Source organism: Monomorium pharaonis, chromosome 1 (genome assembly GCF_013373865.1).
Source record: "Monomorium pharaonis isolate MP-MQ-018 chromosome 1, ASM1337386v2, whole genome shotgun sequence".
NCBI classification, from domain to species: Eukaryota; Metazoa; Arthropoda; class Insecta; order Hymenoptera; family Formicidae; genus Monomorium; species Monomorium pharaonis.
In genome coordinates, this window is record NC_050467.1 from 16,080,800 (window position 1) to 16,106,816 (window position 26,017).

Genomic DNA, 26,017 nt, shown 5'->3' on the forward strand with positions numbered 1-26,017 from the left:
GTTCATCAAATCGTCACGCACGGCCAACCGGTTGCAGAGCGTCCCAGAAGACTGGCCCCGAAACAGTACCGCATCGCCAAGGCTGAATTCGAAACAATGGTAAACGAAGGAATCTGCAGTCCTTGGACTGCAGTCCTTCATCCAGTCCGTGGACGAGCCCCCTCCACATGGTCAAAAAGAAAAACGGTTCTTGACTGTCTCGAATGCTTTATTCGTTTGGCAGCGGTGCTGTGCCTCGTCCTTAGACGCTACAATGATGTCATCGATGTAGCCATGGCTGAAGGTCAATCCACGTAGTGCCGTGTCTAGATAACGTTGAAATGTCTGAGCGGCATTTCTTAGGCCAAATGGCATTACCAAAAATTCAAAGAAGCCAAATGGCGTAGTTACAGCTGTTTTAGGGATATCTTTGGGATTTACTGCAATTTGATGGTAAGCTTTTGTCAGGTCAAACTTGGAGAAGATTTTGCAACCCACAAGCTTGGATGTGAAATCTTGTATGTGCGGTACTGGATAGTCGGATAGAGTTGTGGCGTTGAGTCGTCGGTAGTCGCCGCATAGTCGCCAATCGCCGTTTTTCTTTTTGACCATGTGGAGGGGGCTCGCCCACGGACTAGATGAAAGTCTGCAGATTTCTTCGTTTACCATTGTTTCGAATTCAGCCTTGACGATGCGGTACTGTTCCGGGGCAAATCTATTCTAGGTACCCCCGAAGTCGAATACCTCGGATACCTAGTAGATCAGCACGGCATAAGGCCACTACCACAACGCATAGAAGCACTAAAAAATTATCAAAGGCCCAAGGACCGAACCGAACTACGTAGGTTTCTCGGAATTATTAATTTTTACAGGAGATTCATTCCCTACGCGGCCGAAACTCAAACACCACTACACGAGTTACTAAAAGGAGCAAGAAAGAAAGATCGCAGGCCAATTGTTTGGAACGAGAAAACAAATAAAGCATTTGAGACAGTCAAGAACCAATTAGCTCAAGCCACACTACTTACACATCCAGCAGAGAACACTCCACTAGTCTTGACATGCAACGCTTCAGACACCGCGATGGGAGCAGCACTGGAACAACAGGTAAACGGGAATTGGCAACCTGTTGGATTTTTCTCCAAGAAACAATCGCCAACGCAACAGAAATATAGCGCATACGATCGCGAATTATTATCTATATATTCCGGTCTTAAATTCTTTTGCCACATGATCGAGGGCAGGAGCCTGGTGATCAAAACCGATCAGAAGCCTCTAGCCTACGCATTTAGCCAACGCTCCGACAAGGCTACACCAAGACAGTTTAGACATCTGAGCTACATCGTTCAATTCACGACACAGATAGTCCACGTTTCTGGCCAGGAAAATGACGGGCCGTCGCAGACGCCCTGTCACGATTAGAAGCCATAACACTCCCAGCAATAGTCTCCACCGAAGAACTAGCCACCGCTCAAGAGGAGGACGAAGAATTGGAACAGCTACTTGTTATGTTGGTACTTTGTATCCCTATGATGATAATACTATGTACGGGACTGAGGGACGCCATGTAAAAAGAGGGACGACGAGCGGTCCCTGTTGAGTCTCGTGTGTGGCAATAAATCACGTATTATTCTTAAGGCTGTTGTATTTAATTAAGTTACACAACAGTATTTTGGCGACGAATAAAGAACCTACATAGCGTATGGGAATCGAATAGTCAAACCCATCAGAGACCACGTCGAAAAGCTAATCGAAAATTTAAGTGGAAAAGCAAGATCGTGTTCTTATAGAAAATGGCACTCATTGGGTCAATCCAACCATTCAATTCGAAAGAATCGGATATCACAACATACTTAGAGCGTATCGAACAATTATTTGTCTGTAATGATATAAACGAAGCAAAAAAAATGTCAGTTTTCCTAACCTTAATCGGAGGAGATGCGTATGGAGTATTAAAAGATTTATTGGCACCGTCATTACCTAGTACGAAAACGTACGAGCAGCTTAAGAAGTCATTGTCGAGTCATTACAGTCCAAAACGGTTAACTATAGCTGAACGTTATAAGTTTTATTCAGCCAAGCAGAAGACAGAGGAGGATGTGAAAGCATATGCCGTCAGATTGAAGAACTTAGCTAAGTATTGCGAGTTCGCTACTTTTCTCGAAGAAGCACTTCGCGGTAAATTTGTATGTGGAATACGTTCAGAGGGAGTCAAACGAAAATTGTTAACGGAAGATAACCTTACTTTTAATAGGGCGTATGAATTGGCAGTGGGCATGGAATTAGCGGAAGGTCAAGTTAAAATTATGGGGCCAGAGACAATTTCGATCAATAAATTAAGGTATCAACGAGAAGGTCAGTCAAAAGGTGCATCCAGTCAAGGTAGTGGAGTCAAGGGCCAAAATCAAGGGCAAAAACAGCGGGCAACTAAGCCAAGTCATAGTCAACTAGCGAGTCGAGTCAAATGCAAACGATGTCTTCGCGTGCACTTCGAAGGCAACAAGTGTCCAGCTATCAACTGGACCTGTTATTCTTGCCAGCAGACGGGTCATACTGCAAAGTCACCATTATGCAAAAATAGAGTCCACAGTCTGCAATCGGAGGAATCGGAAATCGGTTTTAGCAGCGCAGTCGAAGATGAAGAATCATTGGAATTAGGCTTAATACAGGAGTCTACGGAGGGTGAACTGTATCATGTACATTCCGTTACAAAGTCGAGAGAAAACGAAAGTCTGAAAGTCGCGTTACATATCGAAAATAAGTTAATGACTATGGAAGTTGATTCGGGTGCATGCAAGTCGGTCATTCACGTCAACGATTATAACAAATGGTTGTCGCATTTAGCCTTAAGATCTGTAAGTTTTAAGTTAAGAGTCGTAACAGGCGAAAAAGTAGAAATTGTCGGTCAAGTCGTAGTCAGAGTCAGGTATACGACCGAAACATTTAAGCTACCATTGATTGTGTTGAATGGAAAAACTAAATTTATTCCTTTACTAGGTCGCAATTGGTTGAATGTATTAAATCCAAAGTGGAGAGAAGTAATTAACATGCCTTTAATTATTAAGTCAGTCAGTCAATGTAAGGTTGAATCAAGTCAAATTGATCATTCTGGGGAAGCTGCGAATAGTCGAAAGCGGTTGGTATTATCTATCAGGTCACAGTTTGGAGCGGTTTTTAAGGAGGAATCAAACACCAGCATCAAAAATTTCAAGGTCGATGTAAAGCTAAAAGAAAAGGCAAATCCAATATTCCACCGTGCGTACCAAATGCCATTTGCGCTCAAGCCTAAAGTCGAAGAAGAACTATCCAGGATGGTGGAAGAAGGAATATTAAGTAAGGTAACTCACAGTCGATAGGCAAGCCCCATTGTTGTCATACCCAAGAAGAATGGGAAAGACGTTAGGATTTGTGTCGATTTTAAAAAAACGTTGAACACTGTCATTGATACCGAACATTGTGTACTACCCCTACCGGAAGATATTTACGCTAACCTTAGTGGAAGTCGATGTTTCACAGTCATCGATCTTAAAGGAGCATATCAGCAACTCGCAATAGGGGACAGTTCTAAAGAGTTGTTTACTATCAATACTCATTTGGGGCTGTTCAGATATAATCGATTAACGTTTGGTGTAAGCTCGGCCCCGGGAATATTTCAGTCAATTATGGAAAGCATTCTTGCTGGCTTGAAGAATACTCAATGTTATCTAGATGATATCCTGGTTCATGGAGCTACAGTGGAACAATGTTATCGCCGAGTTTGTGAGGTTTTCAAACGTCTAGCGGAATATAATGTCAAAGTCAACGCGGAGAAATGTAAATTTTTTGAAACAAAGGTTGAGTTCTTAGGACACATGGTGGATGCCAATAGAATTCATCCGACCGGGGAAAAAATAGAATGTATCCAGAAGGCACCGGCACCAACTAATGTGACTCAGTTAAAGTCGTACTTGGGATTGTTAAGTTATTACAGGAAATTCATCCCTATGTTGTCGGCGAAGCTTAAACCATTATATGAGTTATGTAATACAGGAAGTGAATTCCGTTGGAATGACGAGTGTGAGAAAACATTTCAATCAAGTAAAAAGCTGCTCACATCGGACGAGGTGCTTACGCACTTTGATCCAACTCTACCAATCGTGGTCACGTGCGACTCGAGTGGTTACGGAGTGGGCGCCGTACTAAGTCATATAATCGAGGGAAAAGACAAGCCTGTTTTGTTTGCCTCAAGCACGTTGTCGCCAGCAGAACAAAAATATTCCAATTTGGAAAGGGAAAGCCTTGCGCTGATATTTAGTCTAAAGAAGTTCCACAAATACATCTACGGCCGAAGATTTATTTTGTTAACAGATCACCAACCACTTCAGTTTATTTTTGGGAAAAACAAAGGAATTCCGGTAACGGCAGCGGCACGCATCACGCGATGGGCTTTAACATTGTCAGCGTATGATTATGAAATTCGGTATAAAAAGGGCAAGCTTATTGCTAATGCAGATGGACTATCACGTTTACCGATGTCGGCAAGTACGGAAATCCCAGGCTACTTGAATTCGTTTAGCTTGTTGAATACAGTACCACTACATGCAGGAGATGTGGCAAGAGCCACCCAAAAGGATAGAGTGTTAACTAAGGTTATCGAATTCACACTATCGGGATGGGCAAGAGACGTGGAAGAAGAGGCGTTAAAACCATATTTTACCAAGAGGCATGAACTGTCAGTCGAGAATAATTGTTTATTACTGGGAAACAAGGTGATCATTCCTGAGTTGTTGAGAACAGAAGTACTAAATCTTTTCCATGAGCAACATGCGGGTATCGTCCGCTCGAAGATGCTTTTAAGGGCCTATTGTTGGTGGCCAGGTATAAATGACGACGTCGAAAAATTCATATCATCGTGTGAAGTTTGTCAACAAACACAAAACTTTTCGAACAGTAGCACCTTGCTTTTGTGGCCTACAGCGCCAAATGTCTTCTATAGAGTCAATATTGATTTTTTTCATAAATACAATCACACATTCTTAATGGTGAGCGACAGTAAGTCAAAGTGGATTGAGGTTAAGCTAATGGACCATGGATCAAAAGCAAGCGAAACCATTTTAAAATTAAAAGAAGTGTTTGCAGTGTATGGTTTACCAGTGGAATTGGTCTCAGATAATGGTCCGCCATTCAATTCATCGGAGTTCAGCGCATTCTGTCAAGCAAACGGAATTAAACCAGTCAAGTCTCCACCGTATCACCCCCAGAGTAATGGTAGCGCAGAGAGGAGCATTCAAACAGTTAAAAAAGGATTGGAAAGAGCATTGTTTACGGAAAAAGGGAGAGATATCGGCAAAAACGTATTATTGACTCGTTTGATAAACTTCCTTTTTACGTATCGAAACACTCCATCAACGGTAACGGGGAAATCTCCCGCGGAAAATATTCTTAAAATGAGACCCAGAACTCGATTTGACTTGATTAAACCCTTTTCTAAAGAAATAACTATGGGCCACAAGGGGGACGCAAAAGAGATTCGATTGTATACGTTAAATGAACCGGTATATGTAAAAAATATTCCGTTGAAGATGTGGGAAAAAGGTAAAATTATAAAAGTGCTAAGTCACTCTACTTATCTCGTTCAAATAGCGGATAAAATTAGATTTGTACATGCTAATGATATTCGCGTGAATCCATATATGGCCGGCGGAGCCGATGGCGAAACACAACCTAGTATTACGGAGCAACCTATGGCTGTGGATTATAATAAGGGAAATGTTTCGGCGAAGGAAGAACAGGGGGAGGAGGAAGTTCCGGCCTGTAAGGAAGAAATCGTGGAAGAGCAGGCTAGTTCGCAAAGATCGATCAGTAAGAGCAATAATTATCCTAGTCTGGAAAGTAGTACTTCCAAAACTTACTCCACTCGCTCGGGCAGAATTGTAAAACCGCCGACAAGATTAACTTTATAAGTGTACTCTGTGACAGTATGTAAGAAAGGGGAGAAATGTTATGTTGGTACTTTGTATCCCTATGATGATAATACTATGTACGGGACTGAGGGACGCCATGTAAAAAGAGGGACGACGAGCGGTCCCTGTTGAGTCTCGTGTGTGGCAATAAATCACGTATTATTCTTAAGGCTGTTGTATTTAATTAAGTTACACAACACTACTAAAGACAAACACCTCATCTCTCCAACTCAAAAAACTATGTCTCGAAGATTCTGATAAAATACTGTATTGCGACATCAGCCAAGATGTCCGATCTTACGTGCCCAAAGAACTACGCAACAGAATAATGCAAATGGTACACGGCCTAGCACACCCAAGTATCAGAACTACAAGAAAGATGATCACTAAACGCTTCATCTGGCCAACGGCAAATCAAAACATTAAGTAATTGGGTAAGGACATGTATGGCTTGCCAGAGATCCAACGACACACAAGATTAGAACCTGATAAAATACCAATGCCAGACACAAAATTTTGTCACGTCCATTTAGATATAATCGGACCACTCCCAATATCAAACGGATACAGATTTTGCCTAACCATGATGGACAGATACACAAGATGGCCTGAAGCAGTTCCAGTCAAGGACACCTTAGCTGAAACAATAGCTAATACTTTCTACTCAGTTTGGATAGCAATATTCGGTGCACCGGCTACTATTACCACAGATAGAGATGTACAATTTGAATCACAGATATTCGGAACGCTTAATAACCTATTCGGAATTCATCGAATCCGCCCACCTACATACCACCCACAAAGCAATGAGATAATCGAGAGGTGGCACAGATCCTTAAAAACCGCAATCAAATGTCACGAGTATTAAGAATAGACCGAAGTACTCCCAACAGTACTACTCGGGCTTCGCACCGCCATCAAAGAAGATCTAGGCGCCTCAGCGGTCGACATGGTATACGGAACAGCACTCAGATTACCCGGAGACATACTCTTCAACGAAGAAACTCCAATCGGTCAAACGGCTTTCCTCAAAGGATTTCAGCAAGCAATGCAGTCACTAAAACCAAAAAGCGCAGCTCATCACGCAAAGACTAAAGTATTTATATATCAAGATTCATTTAATTGCACTCATGTTTTTGTTAAGGCCGACGGTCAGCGAGGCCAGCTGTCACTTGACTATGAAGGACCATTCCCAGTGGTAGAGAGAATCTCGGACAAAGTCTATCGCATCAAAATCAATGCCAGAGATCAGTCTATTTCCACAGCACGGCTTAAACCAGCATACTTGGAAACCAACGCAGAACAACTGGCACAACAGGAAATACCACAAGTGCAATCAAGTTCCAGCAGACATGACGCCGCGACTTAAACAACCACTGTACGACAACCAGAGCAAGGAAAACCACCGAAAGTATATCCCGGAAAAAAGAAAACTGTACGATTCGCTCCTGAACCATCGGTGACTCACTAGGAGGGGAGTGTGTTGGCGGCACACGCTGGACAAGAACGCTTGCGATAAGTTGTCAGCACTGCCGCCAGCCAATCAGAACGCTGCGCGCGCCATAAGCGGAGAGGAGACGCCGGACAAGAAGAAGACGAAGGAGATGAACGCCCGCGCGCACAAAAAGTAGTATTATTCTCATTTCTTCCAGGTTGGTCTTGTGATTAAGTCGTTCAGGACAAAAACCAAAGACGTTGTGATTATTCGTTAAGTAGGCGATTACCTTTTTATAGGTTTTGTTACTTTTTATTTTAGAGTAGTTATCGGAGATTAGTGAAGTTGTGGTGTCCTGTATAGAGTAAAGAAATAAATTGTTATCCGTTTCAATAGCACAAAACACGTGTCCTTATTCCTTTCCGCCATCTTTACCACGCGCGCGTATCGCGCTTTCTAGAACGAACCTAGAGCCGCCACACGTGCCGGATGGTGCTGAGGGACCAATGAGAGTGTAAGGTGTGTGTGAGTGTGGTGCGAGAAGACCCTTGATGCAGAAAGATGACGAAGAATTCCTCCCCTGTGCTATTCGTTTATAATGTTTGGTTTTCATGCGATACAAAATGTTCTCAAAGTAGAGTCTTTGCTCTTTAATTTAAAAAAGTACATCCCAGGTAGCAAAGACAAGTCATTTTGACGACAAATTTGGTAATATTAGTACAAATGACGTCTTATGACCAAAATGCGACCATGACATTTAAATGATGGCATATTGACGTTATTTAATGACGTCTTTATGACGTAATATTTTGGTCTTATTTCTCGCCGTCATTCCGTGACGTTAATTTGACGTATTAATTCGATCCTGCTTCTCAGTTAGCAAATATAATAATTTGAATTTTATGCGTTTATTTTTTATTAATTTGTGTGAACATAATCCAATATATAAACATATAAACAAACATAAAAAAACTATTGATTCCAAAGACTATATATATTAATCACCGCCAATCTCTACATATATTTAAAATTATCCCAGACAGCACACAATATTTATGATAAATATTTATAAATATTTTTAAATATTTATTTTTTAAAATTAATATATAAACATTTTATACATATTTTATATATAATACATGAAGAAAAAAATCTTTATTTAACATATTATTAAAACATAGATTAAATATTTTATACAACATTTATGGTAAATAAAAAATAAAGATTTATACAAGTAATATTTTGTAAATATTTATAAATATTTCATAAATATTTTTATAATATTTATGATCTTTATAATATTTGAGATAAATCTTTATGATTCGTCAAATCTAAGATCACAAACATATTTATAAAATATTTGTATATAAATATTTATAAATATAAATATTTATAAAATATTTAAATAAATATTATAAATATTATGTAAATATTTTATAAATATTATATGCTATCTGCGATATAATTTAGCTTTATCAAAAGAACAGAACAAAAACATATTTTTATAAGTATTCCAGATGTTATTTCGCATATGAAAAAATCAGTAAAAAAACTGTAGATTTATATTTATTTATAAATATTATTTATCTATATGTTTCATGTTTCTGACATCTATTGAACTGATCTATAACAAATATGTATTCATGAGCATCAAGTGTTCATGGATCATCGCGAAGTGCCAGGTTGCGTACGATCTTCGAAGTCAAGCAATGTCGACGGCGCACAGTGAGAAAAAAGGCTCATTTTTTAAACAAAAATCTACCGACAGCGCAATTCTCAACCGATTTTAAGTTTGTTTGACTTGTTTTACTCGTTAAGGTTTACTCTTTGACGTAGTGCTGCGGCATTATCAATATAGAGTTGAAATACAAAATGGCGGATAGAAATAGAGCGTCGAAAGCGTTAAAATGTCTATCTATAATGATACTTTTTGTCTATGGTGTCAAACATATTTACCTTAAAATGGGTATTTATATGTTTTTTGGGCCGCGAAACACGAATTTGAGGTCAAACTGAACACTCAATAATCACAATTTATTTTAACATTTATTAAGAGTACTCTTATAATAAATGTTATAATAAATTGTGATTATTAAATGTTCAGTTTGACCTCAAATTCGTGTTCCGCGGCCCAAAAAACATATATGTACTCATTTTGAGGTGTAATAAAATATGTTTAATATCATAGGGCCTATGACATAGGTGAAAAGTATCATAGATAACATTTTAACGCTTTCAATGTTCTATTTCTATCCGCTATTTTGTATTTCAACTCTATATCGATAATGCTGCAACACTACGTCAAAGAGCAAACCTTAACGAGTAAAACAAGCCAAACAAACTTAAAATTAGTTGAGAATTGCACTATCCGTAGATTTTTATCAAAAAAATGAGCCTTTTCTTCCACTGTGCGGCGGTTTCAGAGTTTGTTGAGTAATTGCAGAAGTTAGGCAATGCCAGATGTGGCTATGGTGTGGTGGGGATAACTTGTTGAGAAACAACGTAAATTTATTTTTTTTTTTACATTATAATTATGTTGTTTCAATATTTTCACAATGCAAGTGCTGCATTTATAGGACATGTACCCGAAATATTTTCTAAAACGTCAAAATAACGGCGACTTTTACTACCTGGGATAGTCATAAAAATGACGTTAAAATGTCGTCTTTATTGTGACGTCAACAGTCTGTGACATTAGACCGTCATTTTAACGTCATTAAGGGGATGCTGGAGTCGTCTGTTTTACCGATTGAATATTATTTTTAATTAAGCCTATTTCTTTACTGATTTCATAGAATTAAAAATCCTTCTCCAGGATTAAAGTATAAACAATAACAAATAGTGCCTACCTATAATATTATGTAAAAAACAAAAAAAGTTAGAAAATTATATTTTTGTGCAGTCGCCTCGTATCTTTCATCTGTAACACATAAGTTTTAAAGACTCTGTACGTACAAATAACTAGTACGCACTAATCTTATTACATGAAAGAATAATAAAATGCTTGCAGAAATGAGCTAGAAGCTTTGGTGTAAGAAAAAAGCTTCAGAGAAAATTTCGTATATATGTGTGAGTGAGAAATCGGTCCGAGGCGGTCCGAGGATAGAAACAGAGCACTAGTTTAATTTACAGATTAATATTAATATATGTATTTTAATTCTGGAAAAGAATTTCTAAATCTATAAAAGAAATATATATGAAATTTCATTAATGATGTACACGAATGACTCTACATTATCGACCTCGATCAAGTTTGAGAGGCAGTCCAGCATCCCCTTAAGATGTCAATTAGTGCATGGTCATAGTCAGGGAATGACCAAAATTTGACGTCAAAATGACTTGTGTTTGCTGCCTGGGATGTAATTTAGATGATTTTTCGCATGCAAAGTTGCAACACTTTGAAGATTGCCTAAAATTTGATCAAAATTTTTGTCTCTTTTTTGCGTCAATGTATATGTATAACATATACACTGATGCAAAAACGTATCCGTTCTTAATAAATCGTGATTCTTTAAGTACCTTTTGCTTTGAATAGCATTTACTGTTAAGAAGATGCTGGAGGGAGATATCTGTTTTATCGACAAAAAGACAGTAATTTTTGTTTCGCAATATCTTCCTATTTCTTTTATTTGGAAATTCGGTAATTATTTACAATAACCCTGGTAAAAATTTTGGCCGGGTACTGGCATGGCACTGACCAGCGTGCCACACTGCCACTTCAGGAGCTAGCATGGCACGCTGGTAAGCGCCATCCGTGAAATCGTCACGTTTTGCCTGCTAGCGCCAGGTTAGAAATTGATTTGATGTGGTGCTGGCATGGCGCTAACATGGCACCAGTAAGGTACTATCATAATGCTGATATGGGACTAGCGAAGTTTCAACGTGGCACATACATGACACTGTCCTATGAAATAATATTATTGAACTATTCGATTATTAATGAAAAACCTGCACTGTTAGAAATTTCTTAATGACTTTTAATAATCATGTAAAGGAAGCTTGGTTCAATGAAAAGTAATGAATGCTATATATAAATGTTTATTTACTGATGTCTTAATTTTCATTTATGTATTACTTTTAATGTTATAGTCGGCCTAACTCCAAAAAAGAAAACTGATTTTGGTTTACTTTGATCACGCTGCGGGTGGTCTTTATGTAGCGTGTTAGCTGCATCTTACTCCCGAGACAGTTAAGCCGTCTGCTCGCCTATCGGCGGCGCTGCGCACTAACTGGCGGGAAACAAGCAGTTTTTTCACATACATGTAATTAAATTTACTTTAAATGTACACTAAATTTTATTAATCTATTGTGCCAAATTGTAGTTTATTTAAAAACGGTTAAAACGGGCAATAATTTATTTTAACGCACGCACAGATCACTTTTAAAACAATTAAGAAGTCGATCTAAAAGCCAAAGAAAAAAATCTCGATAGCATTTGATATGGCGCAAGTGTGGACCCGCACTGGACCGCATTAGGACCGCTCAGTCAAATCCAGACCAGCGCCCGTTCAATTTTATCATGAATACTATGCCATTACTATATCAGGTCCAAACATGACCCTGATATGGCTCTTTCCAGTTTTTTTGATAAGGCTGTAGCGTGGCAAACTTGCATGGCGCTGACAAGTGTGGTGGCACCGGCAAGGAAATTTCTACCAGGGAAGTACTTTTCTGAATTTTGATATTTTTTCATAATTTTCTTGATAAACAGTTTTGTTGTGACTCCGACAACGATACTCAATTGAGGGAGCCCGAAAAATATGTTATTTACTAATTTTTTTGGCCATTTTTTCGAAATAATTTAGTAATTATTTACATTAGCGATTTCTCGCCGATTTTGATGACCTTCAAATACGATGTCAAGGTCATCATTCTAAACAACTTTTCCCTATACATGTTACCGCCGCTCGGCCTTAGTTTTTGAGTTATATAGCTTTTTCTACTGGGAAAACTAGTGCAATACTGGTGCACACTGAGTGCAATTTTATTGTTCCACTGTGAAAATTAGTTCACATATTTTTAGTGTTTAATGTTCTACTGACAAAATTAATGCAAAAAATTGCACTGAGTGCAACTTTTGCTCCACCGTCTTTCGAGACGGTGGAAGGTGCCAGTGCAAATTAAAATGAAGGTACGTTATGTTCATGCTTTAAAGTATGTATTACATTAAAGTACATGTTATTATATTATTTTAGTAAACTTTGTAACAATGAAATTGTTTAATTTTTAAATCTGTCTAAAATAACTGCGCACTGATATATATATATATATATATATATATATATATATATATATATATGTTAATATTAATAACATACATTTTGACGTTTAAAAATCTTGAAATTTTTAAAAATTAAATATATAAATCAAATGTTATTATAAAATAAGTAATTTAATTTGTGGTATTATATGTGTTTTTAGTCTCAGGTGAAATTATAAAATGGATAATGCCAATAAAATGGATGTTTTATTAGAATTATTGTCAACAAGTAGTAGCAGCAAGGATGAGAATGAAGTTTTGCTATCGCATATACGTAATTCTATTCCAAAAATTAATAATTATGTGAAAGATGTAGTTCATAAAATGATTGACAAACAGGTAAGTTACAATTCCACACATTTTTCATAAAGAAATCGAATTCTAAATTTTTTTAAGTTTAAGGAAAGGTTTCGTTTAAATCGAACTACAGTTTATGAAATTATTAAAGATTATGAGCACACTCAGCTATCCCTAACTGATAATACACACGGAGGTAGTATTCCTATATCAGCTGAAACTCAAATACTTTCTTTTATTTGGTAAATATTTATATATCTGTATAATTTTTAAAATATTGAAATTTTTATTATTAAATGTTGAAATGTTTTAATCTATAGTTTTGCTGCAATAAATGCATTTTAAGAGATGTTTCTGAAAAGTTTGGCATAGGCTTATCTACTTTGTTTCGTCACATAGATAAAGTAGTCGATTATTTACTAGATCGTGAGAAAAACGTTATAAAAATGGCTCAAACAGAGAAAGAAAAAGAAAATTTATCAAGAGAATTCCAAAAAGGTAAAAATTTAATATTATTTATTAATTTCGATTATACTTTATTAATTGCAATTATATTACAGATTTCAGAATTTCCAAATGTAATTGGTTGTATAGATGGATCATACATTAATATACGCACATCCGCACATAAAATAAAATCTACATATTATACAAATAGACATGATTTGACTTCTGTCACATTGCAAGCCATTTGTGATCATAAGAATAGGATGTATTTACTGGAATTCCAGGAAAAATGTATGATGCTCGAGTTTTAACACTTTCTGACATAAAAGAGAAGCTACCATATATTTGTGGGGAAAAATACCATATTCTTGGTGATGGAGCATATGCCGTGGTTACTTATACCATACAGGCAAACGACAAATTTAAATTGTAATCAAATCAATTATAATAAAAAATTCTGTGCCACTAGAGTAAAAATCGAAAACACCTTCGGTATTTTCAAAGGTCGTTTCCGCCAACTTTTACGATTAGATATGCATAAAATAGAAAAAATCAGTAAATACATCCTTGCACTTTGCGTTGTATATAATTTGTGTATAGATCCAATCAGCAAAACAATATTTAAAAAATATTTTTAATAGTATTTAAAAAACATTTTAAAAAACATTTCTAAAAACGTTAAAATGTAATGAGATAAGTTCCCTTTTTTAAATTAAAAAAACGTTTTTTTTAATGTTTGGACAATATTTTTTTTAACAATTAATAAATATTTGTTTTAAAATTTAAGAAAATGTTTTTTTTACATTTGGTAAATTATTTTTTAAATATTTACTAAACATATTTACAACAAAAGCAAAAAATTGATTGCATTATTAAATAATTTTATAAATTCAACGTAACCTCATCAATCTAATAAATTTTTACGATAATTTTGTAAAGGGGAGAAAACTATACATGTTTTAGCCAAGCTACAGTACAGGCCCTCGCACATGAATTTCCGTAACCATAAGCATAAGACGTAACGTAAGAATTAGCCAATGGAATCAGAAGATAGAACAATTCAACCAATCATAGAACATCCATAAGATATTATCCGTAACAGTAAACATAAAATATAATTTGACCTATTATAAATGACTTTTAGAAGATAAAAGAAATAGAAAAAGAAATATATAAATAGTTGTGAAATGTTTTATTTATATTTTACAAAATATTAAAAGATTATTAATATATAAAGATATACCTATATAAATATAGTTTATAATATAAAAGAGAGTTTAGCCTTGAACCCTGGACGGGTCGAGGCGCGAAGAAAAGTTTTAGGTTTTAGGTTAGATTAGGTTAAGAAGAAAAAGAAGATAGAAAGAATTAATGATGATTTATCGTATGGATGAGAATAACTTCGCACTAAATCGATTAATAAAGAGTCTCCTGGATTAAATATGATATTGATATCCTCGTTATTTTCATTTTGTAATGCAATGTTAACTTCATCATTATTTGAAAATGTTTTCGCATATCCATGTTCCACTTTTATTCGCAGATACTGATAAGTAGCTATAACAATAGTTAAAAAAAATGAAAAAATACATATAGATTGTTATATAATATATAATATGTATTTTATAACGCATATGTATATATGTATATAAGTGTGTATATGTATGTGTAACTTTTATAAATAATAAAAGTATTATTAAAATTGGAATTCTTAACGCTTGTAAAATCTTGTTATTTTGTAATTTTTGAAAGGCTTTGTAGAAAGAAGAGAATATCTTTGTCGTCTCTTCAAAAATTGTGCTAACCCTCCCAGTAGTATTAAATCATAGTAAAGCAGATAATAAAAATCTAAAGGAACTTATACAATTAATAAGGTAATTATTTAGAATACGGACTTCGCTTTCAATATCGATTAAATTATGCTCAATTGACGCGTTTAGACAAGAAATGAAAGAATCTGATAAAAAATGCGGCAGTCTGCCTTGTGAAACGAGATATTAATCATTAAAGTTGACGACTTGACACTTGACAGGTCATGAAACCTGTCATACTAACAAAATTAATTCAACCAAAAGCATAAACTTCACAGCACACTTTATCCTGAGGATATCCCCAGGTTATCGAAATATTCAATTGGACATATTGCAATCCCATGGATGTCCTACGGTTATTGCGATATCCCTCTGATATCTAATGGATATTGCGATATCCTGTGCTGTGTGGGACAGTTCAATGCAAAGTATTATTCTTTGCTTGAACCAAAATATATTGTACTTTTTGTATTTATACTTGGTTAAAGCAGAAAATATATTCTCTGTTTTAACCAAAACTACAAACAGTTATAACTAAAGTTTTAGTTATAACTTTATGACAGATTTTATAACCTGTCATCAACTTTAACGATTAATATTTCGTTTCACGAAGCAGACCGCCACATTTTTTGCCAGATTCTTTTGTTTCGTGTCAAAACGCGTTGAATGAACATAAATTTATCGATATTCGAGGTGGAACCCGTATTCTAAATAATTATCATTAATAATTCGATTTATACTTTTGTGTAATACAGATCCGTATTATAATAAAAAAATTTTTATGCAATCACTCAAATTACATATAAATATACGTACTTTAATATTATTAAATATTAAATTATTATACATGTTCCGTGTATTTTATTTTATTTTAACTTATTCACGGAACAAATAATTAACGTGATTATTCAGTTGATCGAATTTAACTATTTTATTTTCTCAAGCGTGACCGATGTAACCGCGCGCATGAGACGATGTGATTGTTGAGGGCGCGCGTATCGGACGGTCGATGAGGGCAGTCAATATCGACTCGAGACATATCGATTCTACGCGAGGGTCGACGATTTATCCGAGATTCGGAAGCGCCACAGGGGAAATAGAAGGTCAAGGGCCCACTGCGTTACACTTCTTCCGTGTACGCGACGAGTATATCTTTATCCGCGAGTGACATCTGTGCAATCGAGAATATTCGGTCAAGGGCGCGAATTACCTCACAGGGGTTTAGAGTCATTTACACGCGTATTTCAATTTCAATTATTAAGTGAGCAAGGTGTTCATATACGGGGCTTCGGCCCATTTAAGGGAATATTTCCCGACTTGTCTTCACTTGAAAATGGAAGACCACATGCGATTCATATACGAATAAATTCATATACGATTTTATACGATACGGAGCCCCGATAATCATAGTGGTACCACGACATGCGATATATACGATCTTCATGATCTACACGATTATACGTACAATACGACATATATGATCTTCATGATCTACCCGATTATACGTCTCGCTAATTAATGCGTTAATACGATTTCCATATTTGTGTCTAATCTGGGGTTTTTATGCCGCAAGGCTTTTCCCCACGAGCCAATAAATCTTCTAAGACATTGGCTCAAAACACGCATTTTGATTTAACATTTTCCTTTCTATCCGAAACCACGAGATCTCTCCACAAGGAGCGGTTTCGACCCTACAATACATAAATCAGATATATGTATGTATACACATCTCAATGCAATGAACATAAAGAATAAAGATGTGCCACAACTTTTTAGTAGCAATCACTCATGTACATATACACATATATCAATTCTTCGTAAGTAAAAATTCTAACCGATTGGAATTTATGTTATGTTTAAGTTTACAGCTATTTTTAATGTTACTGAGGTGTTCAGATCTATAGCTATTTCCTGATTGGTTCTTAAGCTTATGTTTTATGCTTATGCTTACGGAAATTCATGTGCGATGGCCTTACATGTTAGAACATATTTAATTTCTACGCCTGAAAAAACGGTCACCCATCCAAGTGTCAACCACTCCCGACGTTGCTTGACTTCGAAGATCGTACGCATCCTAATGCTTCGTGACGATCCATGAATACTTTATGTTAACGCATCCATATTTGGTATACATTATTTCAATAGATGTTGTCAGAAGGATGAAACATGTAGTTAACTTATATTTTTATAAATAAATATAAAGTATTACAATTTTTTACTGATTTTCACATATGCGAAATAGTATGTGAAATATGAAAAGATCTATTTTTGCTTTGTTCGTAAAAAAATAAAAAATAAATGTCATTTCTTATAATTTTTGAGTATTGTTAATATGCCATATTGTTTCAATAAATGCAATGTTATCTTAGTCTCCACTTTCTTTATGTTCCGATGTTTTAATCTGTGCCTCAGAGGTTTTATTTTATTGGGCAGAATACGGATGGGGCGGTGGAAGTAACCGCAGAGATGACATCGACTGATTTGTTGAAGATCACAAGGAGTTTATTAAAGAAAGTAATAACCCGTTACATAGAAAGGTGCAACCATGTGGGTGCGCTACCGATCGACTCTAAGTCGAGTAGAGTGCGGCATATCGATACTCGCAATTTCCCCCCTTACGATGGATGTTACATAACGCACGCGCCGCGCGAGTGCTTGAATGCTCAACACCCCCCCTCAAACCGAGCGCGGCATTACTCTGTAATCGTTCGTCTTACTCCGAGAAGATCCATGCATTTAAAGTGCTTATCCATCGTTAGTCCCTTGGTCAGGATATCCGCAGGCATTTCCTCCGTTTGCAGATACTTGAGTTCGATAAGATCTTCTTTGAGTGCATCCCGAACAAAGTGGTGTCTCAAGTCGATGTGTTTCGATCTGGAGTGATAGGCCGGACTTTCTGCTAAGAATCTTGCTCCGCGATTGTCGCAGGAAATCGAGATCTTGTCTGTCTCGTAGATCCCGATTTCTCCTAATAATTTGCGCAGGTATAGGGCTTCCTTCGTGGCTTCCGTCAAAGCCATGTATTCCGCTTCTGTCGAAGATAATGCTACGGTGCGTTGCTTCCGGGACTCCCAGTTTATGATTGCACCATTGAACGTGAACGCGTAGCCGGTATAAGATCTTCGGTCTAATGGACAGCCGGCCCAATCTGCGTCTGAGAATCCTTCCAGCCCCTTGCCATTCTTGCGGTAGATGATACCGTAGTTTGCAGTGCTTTTTAAGTACCGCAGCACCCGTTTTGCAGCGGTCCAATGCTCCTTCCCGTGACAGGAGTTGAATTGACTTAGAGAACTTACGCTGTAAGCTATGTCTGGCCTTGTTCCCACGGCGAGATAATTCAAAGCCCCCACAAGTTCGCGGTAGGGTCGCTTCCTCAATTGCTCGTCTTCACACTCGGAACGTCGCTCCAGCTTGGCGCTCAATGCATGGGCGTCTGGACTGAGTTTGCATCTTGCATTCCAAACCTCCGAATAATCTCGTGGATGTACCCAGCTTGTGAAATTTTTATGTGATCCTTGCCTCTTTCAATCTCGATTCCGAGGGAATAGTGAGCCTCGCCGAGATCCTTGACATCGAAGTTCCTCTGCAATCCTTCTTGCAAAAATCTCAAATCTGCGTTGCGTTGGTACGCGACCAAGATGTCATCCACGTACACGAGTGCCAATAACACTCCTCCATCATGCTTAGCGACGTAGATACAAGGGTCGGCGCTAATTGGTTTCAATTTCAGTTGCTTAAATCTCTCGTCGAGCGTTCGGTGCCATTGTCGACCAGCTTGTTTCAATCCGTACAGCGCCTTGTTCAGCTTGCATACCTTGTCGCCACTCTGTAAGTTTCGGACCATTAACCCGGCCTTTTTTTCCCAGGAAGCTGTCATGACCTCTCCTACCGATGATCTGCCGTAGGGATTCCGTCAGCAATTCGGGAACTTCCATGTAGAGCTCCTCGTCAACCTTTCCGTTCAAGTACGCGGTGGTTATATCCAATTGGCGCACCTTTAGGTCAAATTCAACAGCCAGAGCCATCAGGAGCCGCACAGAGCTTAGCCTGGCTACGGGAGCGTACGTGTCGTGATAATCAATGTCCGGACGTTGAGAGAATCCTCTGGCTACAACACGTGCCTTTCTTTTGTCGATGGTACCGTCAGGCCTGTACTTGTTTCTGAGGATGGTTCTGCAACCGATTACACCGCAACTTCTGGGTCGATTAACGATATCCCACGTATCATTCTTAACGAGACATTCTACCTCTGTCAAAATCGCCTCCTTCCATTCGTCGGCGTCTGGACCTTGCAGAGCCTGATTCCAGGAAACTTCAGCAATGCTCGCAGAATCTTCGATTGGATGGTCGTCCGAGATTGGCTCCTCGGCGGGTTCAGACACGTTTCCTCGACTGTCAAGGTCCTCTATCAGATGGTATCTCTTCCTTGGTCGTCCTCTTCGACCAGTGTGAAGCTTTGCAGGTCCACGCTTGACACTTGGTGCGTCGATTTCCTTTGGGACTTCTTCAGTTTCTTCCTCGATATTCGGGACTTCCCCAGCTTCTTCCTCGATATTCGGGACTTCCCCAGCTTCTTCCTCGATAATTGGGACTTTTCCAGCTTCTTCCTCGATAACTGGATCGAAGCGGAACGTTACAGAATCGGGCGAATCCTTGTCTTCCGATCCGCTGTCCTTTACTTTGTTTTGATCACAAAGTTCCTTTGACACTGCGATTCCATGGAACTTCACGTCACGAGAGACTCTTACTTTTTGCTCGCTAGGAACCCATACGCGATATCCCTTCGCCGAGGTGTTGTATCCGATGAAGAAACACTTGATTCCTCTAGGGTCAAATTTCCCCTTGCCAGGATTCTTGTCCAGAGCATACGCCATCTCTCCGAAGGTTCTGAGGTTCTCGACGTTTGGGCGTTTTCCGTGCCATATCTCGAAGGGAGTCTTCCCGCGAAGCACGTTTGTTATGCACCTGTTTCTTACATAGTTCGCCGTTGATATCGCTTCTGCCCAAAACGACTGTGGTAATCCAGACTGCGCAATCATGCAGCGTGCCATTTCAACGAGAGTCCGATTCTTTCTCTCGGCCACGCCATTTTGTTGCGGGGTGTGAGGAGTCGTTAACCTTCTTCCAATACCCTTCTTTCTTAGGTAGTCGTCGAACTCCCTGCTGCAGAATTCCCTCTCGTTGTCAGACTGGAGACATTTTAATTTTCTTCCCGTCTGCCTCTCGACATATTTCTTGAAATCCTTGAATGTCTGCAGGACATCACTTTTGCTCCGCAAGAAATATACGCTGGTCCACCTGGAACAATCATCTGTCAGCGTGATAAAATACCTGGCCTTTCCCCTTGATTCGGTCCTCATCGGTCCGCATAAGTCGGCATGTACGATATCAAGGATGTTTGTGTCCTTATGCGATGACCTTGGAAAGGTCGAGGTTACAAGTTTTCCACTGGAGCAGATTTCACAGGGTGGCAGCTTCTCGCCCTTGTTTATTTTCATTCCAAGGACTGCTTCCCTTCGGTGCATCTCTAGAAGATCACTCTCGTTTAGATGACCGAGTTTTTCGTGCCATGTCTGTAGTGTTGATTTCTCGTCGTCCACCGACGATGCGCAAGCCAACTGTTCCGGGGGTTCCCGTACGTAATAAAGATCACCAATTCTGTCAGCGATTAACGAGACGCCATGACTTTCCTTCCTCTTTACTTCCGCTCGCTCTTCGCCGAACGTTACAGTATATCCAGCGTCGACGATCTTTGCTACTGACATCAAGTTGTTCCGGAGATTTGGTACGTGCAATGTGTTTCTCAGACGTATCCCCGCAATGGTGTCAACGTTTGCACTCTCAATTCTGACAGTACCTTTTCCTTTTACTTTCGTCGATGCGTGACTTGCTAGATTAAGTTTGGTGTCCTTTACGTCCAAAATCTGAGTAAAAAGTTTTCTGTCGTTGCAGAGATGAGACGTGCAGCCACTGTCCAGGCACCATCTGGCTTTTCTGTCGTCGCGTGCTACGCGGTGAGAAACGTTTTGGGACTGCGACGCAAAAAATGACTCGTCCTCAGCGGCTCCGGCATTTTCCTTTCTGTCCGGGCACTCCGCAGCTTTGTGTCCCACTTTTCTGCACTTGTGGCATTTATACTTAAAGGTTCCGTCGGCCGGTGTAGCTTCTGTCTTCTCTGGTTTCTTCTTCCTTATGTATTCCTTCTTCGGTTTCGTTCGTGTCTTTCATGCGAGTAAAGCGGTATCGTGGTTGTCGCTCCGAGTTCTCTTTGTCCTCGTCGTATCCTCGTCTAAGATCTTTATCTTCAGCGCTTCGGGGTCGGGTAAATTGTCCCTCGACTCTATGGCACAACGAAAATTGTCGAAACTCTCGGGTAGGCTGTGTAAAAGCATGATAGATTGAAGTTCATTGCCAATTTCTACGTTTAATTCAGAGAGCTTATTAACAATGTCGAAAAACTCATCTATGTGTCCGCGTACGTTACCGCTTGCCTTGTGTCGAAGTGTTATGAGTCGTTTCCATAGGGAGGCCTTCTTAGCGGGTCCCCTTGACTCAAAAATCGATTCCAGCTTCAGCCAAATGTCTCGCGCGGTCTCACAATTCTTTACCTGTTTGAGCTCCGTATCGTTGATTGCGAGATACAGGTCGGCCTTCGCCCTTTCGTCCTCTTCTTTCTATGCCGCTACTTCTTGCATGTTTGTTGCCGTGATTTCCGGTTTCACTTTCTGTCCGCTGGCGTATGACCACGTCTTGTTTCTGATCATTATCGCTTGGATGCGAAGCTTCCATGTATCGTAGTTGTCTCGTGATAGTAAAGGGATTCGCGTCATTTCCCGAAAGTTCCATGGCTCTGTTCTATAGGCGTCGATGCTTCCGCCTAACCTTAAAAGCACGTGTGATCGGTTTCTTTGGTTAAAGATTCTTAGACGTTTCACTGCGGACTTCTGTCTGGGCCCATAACCTATTGGGCAGAATACGGATGGGGCGGTGGAAGTAACCGCAGAGATGACATCGACTGATTTGTTGAAGATCACAAGGAGTTTATTAAAGAAAGTAATAACCCGTTACATAGAAAGGTGCAACCATTTGGGTGCGCTACCGATCGACTCTAAGTCAAGTAGAGTGCGGCATATCGATACTCGCAATTTCCCCCCTTACGATGGATGTTACATAACGCACGCGCCGCGCGAGTGCTTGAATGCTCAACATATTTATACGCTTTTGTGACTCTTTCTTTACATAGATTCACTTCCTCTTTACACTTGATTTACGCTACATAATTAGTGAAGCTTCCCAACCATAATTTAAATATTTTTTTTTAATATTATTCTAAACAACTTTTTAAATGCAAAATAATTATTACATAAACATTAAATAAATGTTACGTAAGTATTATTTTAAACAATTTATTGAAATATCAATTAATAATAAATAAACATTAATTAAATATTATATAAATATTTGTCTTAAATTATTATAATTATTGTAACTTAAATATTAAATCAATATCAGATAAATAAATATAAAATATTATTTTAAATACTTTATTAAAGATAAAGTAAATATATAACATTACCGTTAAATAAATGTTATATAAATATTATTTTAAACGAATTATTAAATTGTTAAATTAATATTAAATAAATATAAATTAAACATTATATAAATATTTGTCCTAAATTATTATTTCAAATATTTAATCATTGTAACATAAATATTATATTAATATTAAAAAAATATTTGTAAAGTATTACTTTAAATATTATTTTAAAGATGAAATTAAATATTACATAAACATTAAATAAATAATGTTACGTAAATATTATTTTAAACGATTTATTAAAATGTAAAGTCAATATATTAAATAAATATTAATTAAATATTATATAAATATTTGTCCTAAATCATTATTTTAAATAATTAATGACTGAAATATAAATATTAAATTAATATTAAATTAATATTTTTTTTAAGTTTTATTTTAGATATTTTTTTTAATATATAATAAACATTAAATAAATATTGCGTAAATAATTTTCTTAAACTATTATTTTTAATAAAAAATTAATTATTTTTAAATATTAAATAATCGTTAAATAAACATTTCATAAATATTTTTTCTAAATCGTTGTTTAAAATAAATAATTTATATAAAATAAATATTAAGTAAATATTAAATAAATATTATTTGTACAATAAACATTAATAATGTAAAAATAATTAAAAATAAATATTTGAAAAAAATATTGCTTGCTGATTGGAAAAGGAAATGATTTTATTAATAATGATGACTATATTCAGGATGAAAATATCAATTGAGAATCTGAGAGAGAGGACAATATTATATTTCGAGAGGCAGGAGAAGCCAAAGGAAACACCATAAATAATAGCCTGTTTTTATTTGAATAAAATAATTTTTAATCTTTTTTTATATATATCTCACTTTTCTTGTATCACATACATATTAAAAATTAATTATAGTAAAATAAGTTTTACATTTACTAACAAGGGAACCTCGCGAACCCGAAAATTCTGATTTTAATGAAACTTGGCATAAATGTAGAAGGGGTAAATACATGAATTTAGAAATTAAAAGTTGGTGCTTATAAACGGTTTAAAGGGTTGAAACCACTCTTCAAAAATTTTGAGTTTTTGTCTTTTCTCGATATATCTCGTAAACTAAACAAAGTATAAAAAAATGTTTCATACAAAAGTTTTACAGTATAAATACCTCTATTTAACTATGCTATTTATTTTTTCAAAAAAATTTTGTTTAAAAAACAAATTAAAAAAAAAAAAAATTTTTTTTGAAAAAAATAAATAGCATAGTTAAATAGAGGTATTTATGCCGTAAAACTTTTGTATGAAACATTTTTTAATATTTTGTTTAGTTTACGAGATATATCAAGAAAATGCAAAAATGTCTCTACTTTGAAGTGTGGTTTCACCCCTTCAAACCGTTTTTGAACCAAAATAAAACATTTCTAAATTAATATATTTACCCCCTCTACATTTATGCCAAGTTTCATTAAAATCAGAAAATTTTCCGTTTGGGCTTATAAACGGTTTGGAGTGAAATTACCCTTTAAAGGTTGAGATATTTTTATCTTTTCTCGCTATATCTTGTAAACTAAACAAAATGTAAAAAAATGTTTTATACAAAAGTTTTACAGCCTAAATACCTTTATTTAACTACGCTGTTTATTTTAAAAAAAAAAAATTTTTTTTTAATTAAAATAAATTTTCAATAAAATTGACTTTTATGTATATAGCATTTATAAAATAATTATACGATCTTATACTACGTTCTATTTATATCATCAATGTGTATATTATGTATGTTATATATTATCTATGTTATAATATTATACATTTATATTATCTGCATCTCTGTATGTATTAGTTTTCATCTAACAGTTGCGCAATATTAGAGTAGTCACGTTGCTTTTACACAGTTCATTCTGTCTACGTCACATATTTCACATTCAAGTTTTATATTCGTCATATCACGGTATATATCATATATGAAATGGAAATCACGTATTAAAATTTGATATCTTTATTAATGATATTACGCGTCATTTTCACATCAGTATCAAGTCTAACGTATGCTTGGTCAGTACACCAGTGTTACGTCTAACGTGGCTTGATTTTTCTGTTAGATTCTTTTTAATTACGCGAAGCATAATGTTACACATAAATGTTGCGAATGTTCTTAATATGTTAATTATTTTATTTCAAATTATACATATTCCACCAACGCCTGTAAATGAAAGAGAAATATAATTACGTGATGTGATAAAAGATATTATAACAAATGCAGTGAATGACTTATCATTTGATGTACACACTGATACTGCTTTAGAATTTCAAAATTATTGGGAAGTGGATTTACCTGACATAGAATATGTATCAGATGAAGAGGAAGAATTTTTAGAAAATGATAATAAACCTGATCTGAAAAGTGGAAAAAAAGGCGGATACTCTCTTTCAGGAGTGCAACGTCGCTTCAGAAAGGTGAAGTCCCTAACACAATTATATCGATAGGAAAATAATCTACAAAGAGGAAGTAATCGTAGAGAAAAATTGTTATATATATCCCAATATGTTTTAAATCATTTTAAAGACGCTAATGATGAACAACGGATTATTCATGACTTGGATCTGCGACGATGGGCGTTAGAAGCGAAAGAACAAATAGATCTTCCTTCATTTAAAGCAGGAGCAACGTGGATATTAATAAAAAAAAAAAAAATTGAATTGTATCCAGAAAAATAACAAAATTTATAAACCGTTCTACAATAAGAGACAAAGAACAATTAGAAGCTGCATGCCAAGAATTTATAATTACTGTAAAATCCTTTATTGGCCTTTTTGGAATAGAAAATATACATATACAATGCTGACGAAAGTGGATTTAATTTGGAGATTTATTCAGGCAGAACGCTGACCACACAGGGTGTTAAAACAGTTGAAACTCTAATTCAATCAACGTCAGCAATAACACATAGTTATACCCTTAAAAAAACCTTAAAAAGGTAAAAAAGATACGCCAAGTACATAAATGCGTGCTTTCCAAAATAAATTTGAGATCAATATAGTTAGCCAAGTATATTTTAAAAGACTTAAAGTTTAATAAACATCTATTTAAAAATTGCTTAAACGGGCTTGATGATTAAATGATTAAAATCAACCAACGGGATTATAGTGAAGCAAAAACTTGGCGTGCCCGGCTCATATTTTTTCTGAATTTCCAAGGCTCTATGTTATTGATATTGATAAATATATATACAAGAATGCAATTAATGTGACTCGGATATTGTTTTACTATCTGTCAATTTCTGCT

General features: G+C 36.5%; 3 protein-coding genes across 4 annotated transcripts in view; 2 read left to right on the plus strand and 1 right to left on the minus strand.

Annotated features, from left to right (window-relative positions):
* LOC105836408 overlaps positions 1-26,017 on the minus strand; it is a 198,634-nt gene that overhangs the window by 2,544 nt on the left and 170,073 nt on the right. The gene's annotated exons all lie outside the window — the stretch shown is intronic.
* On the plus strand, positions 1,773-6,311 carry LOC105831689 (uncharacterized protein K02A2.6-like). Its single transcript, XM_036289714.1, has 3 exons — positions 1,773-3,317; positions 3,363-5,891; positions 6,204-6,311. The coding sequence occupies exons 1-3, from the start codon at positions 1,773-1,775 to the stop codon at positions 6,309-6,311; spliced, it is 4,182 nt and encodes a 1,393-aa protein (XP_036145607.1).
* LOC105831682 lies at positions 6,364-7,290 on the plus strand. The gene is made up of 3 exons (XM_012672006.1): positions 6,364-6,639; positions 6,796-7,017; positions 7,066-7,290. Exons 1-3 carry the CDS (start codon positions 6,364-6,366, stop codon positions 7,288-7,290), a joined length of 723 nt encoding a protein of 240 aa, XP_012527460.1.

Coding starts and splice junctions, on each gene's coding strand:
- LOC105831689 (XM_036289714.1), top strand. CDS start 1,773: ATGGCACTCATTGGGTCAATCCAACCATTCAATTCGAAAGAATCGGAT. Junction 3,318..3,362: donor AAGAAGGAATATTAAGTAAG/GTAACTCACAGT, acceptor GTCATACCCAAG/AAGAATGGGAAAGACGTTAG. Junction 5,892..6,203: donor CCACTCGCTCGGGCAGAATT/GTAAAACCGCCG, acceptor TTGCGACATCAG/CCAAGATGTCCGATCTTACG.
- LOC105831682 (XM_012672006.1), top strand. CDS start 6,364: ATGTATGGCTTGCCAGAGATCCAACGACACACAAGATTAGAACCTGAT. Junction 6,640..6,795: donor CTATTACCACAGATAGAGAT/GTACAATTTGAA, acceptor TATTAAGAATAG/ACCGAAGTACTCCCAACAGT. Junction 7,018..7,065: donor CTCATCACGCAAAGACTAAA/GTATTTATATAT, acceptor GTTTTTGTTAAG/GCCGACGGTCAGCGAGGCCA.